We start from the raw sequence: 4,931 nt of genomic DNA on the forward strand, positions 1-4,931 counted from the left end.
CGGGGGGATGGAAAGATGGAGGGGGGATGGAGGGATGGAGGGGTGGAAGGACGGAGGGAGGGATGGAGAAATGGGGGGAAGAATGGAGAGGTGCAGGGAGGGCTGTGGGGAGAAATGAAGGCAGGGATGGAAGGATGGATGGAAACATGGAGGGATGGAGGGAAGAATGGAGAGATGGGGATGAAGGAGTTGGAGAGGATGGAGGGACGGAGAAATGGAGGGAAGAGTGGTGAAATGAAGGGATGGAGAGGTGTAAGGATGGAGGAGTGGAGAATGGAGGATGGAGGGATGGAGAAATGGAGAGAAGAATGGTGAGATAAAGGGATGGAGGGAGAAATGGAGGGATGGATGGCTGGATGGACAGATGGATGCTTGCTCTGGCTCTCTCCCCTCCAGGGCACTGGCAGGCTGGAGATTCTGGTGCAGATCCTGCTGCAGACCCCTCTCACCCTGACAGGCAGCTCAGGCTCTGCTGGCAGTCCCTGGGGCACAGCGATGACACTCAACCCAGCACCAGCACCCCGGGGTGCAGCAGGCACCCAGGACAGGGTGCTGTGCCCCGATGCTGAGGAGATTCACCTACCCAAGCCATGTCTGGCAGTGGGACCTGCTGGGGGCTGTGCCACTGCTGCCCCTCATTCCCCATCACCCCCAGTCAGCACCCGCCCAGCACCCCCAGTCTGGGCCCAGCTCCACCACTGCTCCCCAAACTGGAGGAAACTGGTCAGCTGCCACATTTAACCCTATCCTCTCTGCCTCCCCCTGGCACGGCCCCATGTGAGCAGCAGGGCCAGGGCAGCTGCTGCACCCGGCTGGCCCTGGGGAGGCTGCTGGATCTGCCTGGATCCGGCGCCTGGCTCCTGCTTCCATAATTTATAAGGCAGGTTGGGTTTCGCACTGGCAGCTGGGAGGGGGCTTGGGGGAGGAGACACACACACTCTCACTCACACTCACACTCATTCACACTCACACCCTCATCACACCCTGCCCAGGGGGTGTCAAACGCAAGAGAAGGGGTCAGTGGCTGGAGGGGCCAGTGGCTGCAGGGATGTGCAGATCCACGGCCTCGTCCGGGTGACACCTCTTTTCCCCACAGACTGAGGAACTGGTGACCCTTCCTCCCACAGTCCCTTGCCCCCCCCAGCAGTGCCATGTCCCCTGTGATGCCTTGTCCCTGTGGGGTTTTCCCATGGAATTGCCAGCCAGCAGCAGCCCAGGAGCAGCGGGTGGTGGTCCAACACCTGGGGACGTGCTCTGTATCCAGAGCAGGCCCAGTACCAGCAGAGCTGGCAGGCACAGGCAGGCAGTGGGGCCCCAGATGGTCCCTGTTGTCTCCTTGGCCCTGGCACAGCCCCATTGTCACTAGCCCCTGCTAGCTCCAGGCCCAAGAGGGGACACATTGTCATGTCCCCTTATCCTGGGGACATTTTCATGCCTGTAAAGAGACTGGAAAAGTCCCTGGGCATGTGGAGTCTCCATGCACACACTCTCAGTGGAAGGGACACAGCTGGCATGCCACCAGCCCAGGGGGTACCCACACCCTGGGGTGCCTGATGGGGAGTGCCTGGTCACCCCACTTCACCCTGTGTCACCATCACAGACCTCCTGAGCCTCAAGCTCCCCGGGACTGTCCCTCCTGCGTGCCAGGAAGGTGTTGACCGGTGTCCCCATGCTCAGGCCAGGCCAGAAGCTGGGAGCCAAGTGACAAGGCTCCCCCAATACTCCTCCACCTTCCCATTCCCACCACCCTCTGGATGCTGAAGGCTCTCACCCAGCCTGTCCCCATGGCGACGGGACCCTGGGCTGAGCATCCCCCGTCCAGCCGGAGCACCCCCGGTCCGGTCGGGCCCCGGTGCCGGGGCTGGACCGCAGTGCGCCGGGGGCCGTCGCCGCAGCAACCGCCGTCGCCTAGCGCCGCTGTCTCCCGGTAACCCGTCGCTTAGCAATGGGGGATTTTCACAGCTCGGGATGAAGAGTTGAAAGTTATTTTTAGCCCGGGCTGCGAATCAATAGGCAGCTCCATTCGCCGCCTCGCAGGATGCACGCGCAGGGGCCCGGCGGTGGCGGCGACAGGGGGATGATGGGGGGAGAGGGGTGGTCTGTCCAGCCTGGGGTCACCACCCCGGCATGGCCCACAGGGCCCCCCAGGGCTCGGTCCCCTTTGTGCTGACTCCAGGGCCCAGAGCCCCTGGCTCTTCCCCACCAAAGCTCTGACCCCCCGGGGCTCCCCCTCCAGTCCGTGTGCAGGTGAGGGTGGGTGAGGACACAGCGACTCTCAGGCTTCTGTGGGGACTGTCACATGGCCATGGGGATGATCACACTGCTGTGGGGATTGTTAGCTGCTGTGGGAACCCTAATCTTACCATGGGGACCCTCATCTCACTGTGAGGGCTCTCACCTTACTGTGGGGACCCTCAAACAGCCATGGAGGACCCTCATCCAGCTGTTGGGAGTCTCACCCTTCCATGGGAGGTTTCTTCCATGGTGGCTTCTGCCACCAGTGTGGACATCCACCTTGTCATGGGGAACACTGCCTTGCAATGAGACCCTCTGCTTGCCATGGGATCCTCTCCTTGCCATGGAGACCACTGCCTTGTCATTGGGACCCTCTCCTTGGCATGAGGACACCAGCTTTGACATGTGGACCCTCTCCTTGTCTTGGGGATCCCCACCTTGCCATGAGGACCCCTACCTCACAAAGGGGACCCCTACCTTGCCATGGGGACCCTTATCCTGCTTTGGGGACCCTCATCTGTGGTTCCCCTCCAGACAGCTTCCCTGAGCTCCCCAAGTCTCTCCAGGGCTCGTTCCCACTGCCGGGGCACCAGCCTGGGGGTCTGGATGCTCAGGGGCATTGAGAGGGGACAGAGCCTGTTCAGCACCCGGGTTCCATGGGGAAGGGCTCAGGTTCTCCCTGCATGTCCCCAGGGAAGGGCTGGGAGCTGAGATGAGGCTCCTGAGCTATTTTTTAAAGATGAGGTGGGTGCCTCCCACAGCCGCATCTCCTTCGGGTGCTCGGCTGGGCGGGAGAGCTCCCCACGCAGCCGGGGGGGACGGGCAGTGGGATGGGGAGAGGCTGAGCACCCCTAGCCTCTGAGCAGCCCTCCAAGGTCCCAACCCCCCCGAGTCTCCCTTTTGCCTTTCCAGCAGGGTTTTTGCCCCTGGGCACAGCCCAGCCTGGAGCATCCCTGTCCGTGCCATCACCCACCCATGGCACAGGGTGGAGGGTGCCCAGAGCCACCCAACAGGGACCCTTCGTGACAGCGTGGATGTCCCAGGGACCTGTCAGGGGCCCGAGGTTGCTGGATGGTGGCTGCCCAGGAAAGGAGAAACCTTGGGGTGACCCAGCAGGAAGAGGAGGATCACCAAAAAAAAGGAGGAGCCGGGGTCCCTCCTGCATGGAGCCCAGAGGTGTTCTGGGGTGGCAGATGGGTCTGGGGCAGAGCAGACCTGGATCGGTCACAGCAGGTCCAGAAGGGACACAGAAATGCTCAGAGGGCTGGAAGAACCTCTCCTGGGAAGAAAGGCTGGGAGAGCTGGGTATGTCCAGCCTGGAGAAGACCTTCAGGCATCCTGGAAATACTTAAGGGGGCTTGGAACAGCGATGGAGAGAGGCTTAGTGCCAGGACCTGTAGAGTCAGGAGAAGGGGGTGACAATTTTAATTGGAAGAGAGTGGATTTAGATTGGATATAAGGAGGAAACACGTTGCAGGGGAGGCAGTGAGAAGCTGGAGGAGCTGTGGGTCCCCACTGGGCTGGAGCAGCCCGGCCCTCCGGGAATGCCTCTGCCCAGGGCAGAGGTAGGACCGGGTGGTCTTTGAAGGTCCCACTGGACGAGTCGATGCTCTGCTTCTCTGCGGGAGGTGGCTTTTCCCCGCCCCACCCGAGTCCCCTGGGGTCCACCGCGGTCCCCCCGCCCGGGGGTGGCGATTCGCGGCCACCGTGCCCGCGGTCACCAGAGGGCACTGCGAGCCCGAGCATCCCGGAGACACTCGGGGGGACCGGGGCCAAAAGGGGGCCCAGAGCGACCCGAGAGCCGCCACAGGGGCCGGAGGCTTCGGGGAGCTCTCGGGGGGCGGCCGGCACCCAGGCTCTCCCAAGTCCCCCCCAAGTCCCACGGGGACAACCCCCCCTATGGCAGCCAGGGACAAAGGGGACACGGCAGGGCGCTGGGGACAGAGTCAGGGGGCACGGCCACAGGCCAGAGCTCCAGGCACGGCTGGCATCCCCGCGGGTGCCCAGAAATGCTCAGCCTCATCAGCTGGTCCGGAGATCTGAGACAATAGCGGGGTGCTGGGGGGGCTTTGCCCGCTCCCAGCTCAGCCCCAGCTCTGGTGGGTGTTCCAAAGGGGCTCCTGACCCCCCGGTTGCCATGCCCCAAATGAAGGGGTGGCCCATGCCATGTGGAGGGAAGCCAGGACTGGTGTTTTGGTCGGGCTGATGCCGAGGTTTAACCAGCAACACCCAGTTAAGGTGGGTCGGGGGCCGTTGGGGGTCCGGGGGTGCAGACCCAGCCCTGGGTGCTGGCATTAGGGCAGACACTGCCATGTGCCTGTGGCAACAGTGGCACCCACTTCCAGCCTCAAACACCCATGTCCCACCTCCCTGCATGCTGGGGTGTCCCAAGGGAACATCCCCCGAGGGTGCTGAGCACCCACCCGGGTGGGGGATCGGTATCGATGGGTTGAGGTTCCTGTCTGGGGACTGCAGTGCCTCACATCTCACCCCTGGTGCCACCTCATCTCTGGTGTCACCCCATCTCTGGCGCCACCTCACCACTGGTGCCACGTCACCCACCCCTGGGCACCCGGCTGAAGCCATTTGTGTGTTCCCGGCTGGATTCCCTGCCCAGCTCCAAGCCCAGCTCCCCTCACTTCCCCATGGTGACAGCGGATCGGCCCCAGGACCGTGTCCCCCCATTCCGGGGTCAC

General features: G+C 63.2%; 1 protein-coding gene across 1 annotated transcript in view; it reads right to left on the bottom strand.

Annotated features, from left to right (window-relative positions):
* FBXL16 (F-box and leucine rich repeat protein 16) overlaps positions 1–1,868 on the bottom strand; it is a 19,307-nt gene extending 17,439 nt beyond the window's left edge. Inside the window, exon 1 of the mRNA XM_029957874.1 lies at positions 1,772–1,868. Within this exon, the coding sequence (XP_029813734.1) occupies positions 1,772–1,786 (15 nt within the window). The 5' untranslated portion in view covers positions 1,787–1,868. The remainder of the gene's footprint in view (positions 1–1,771) is intronic.
* Positions 1,869–4,931: the final 3,063 nt, after the last annotated feature.

Source organism: Manacus vitellinus, unplaced genomic scaffold (genome assembly GCF_001715985.3).
Source record: "Manacus vitellinus isolate BGI_N305 unplaced genomic scaffold, ASM171598v3 scaffold_12_pilon, whole genome shotgun sequence".
In the NCBI taxonomy this organism is placed as follows: domain Eukaryota; kingdom Metazoa; phylum Chordata; class Aves; order Passeriformes; family Pipridae; genus Manacus; species Manacus vitellinus.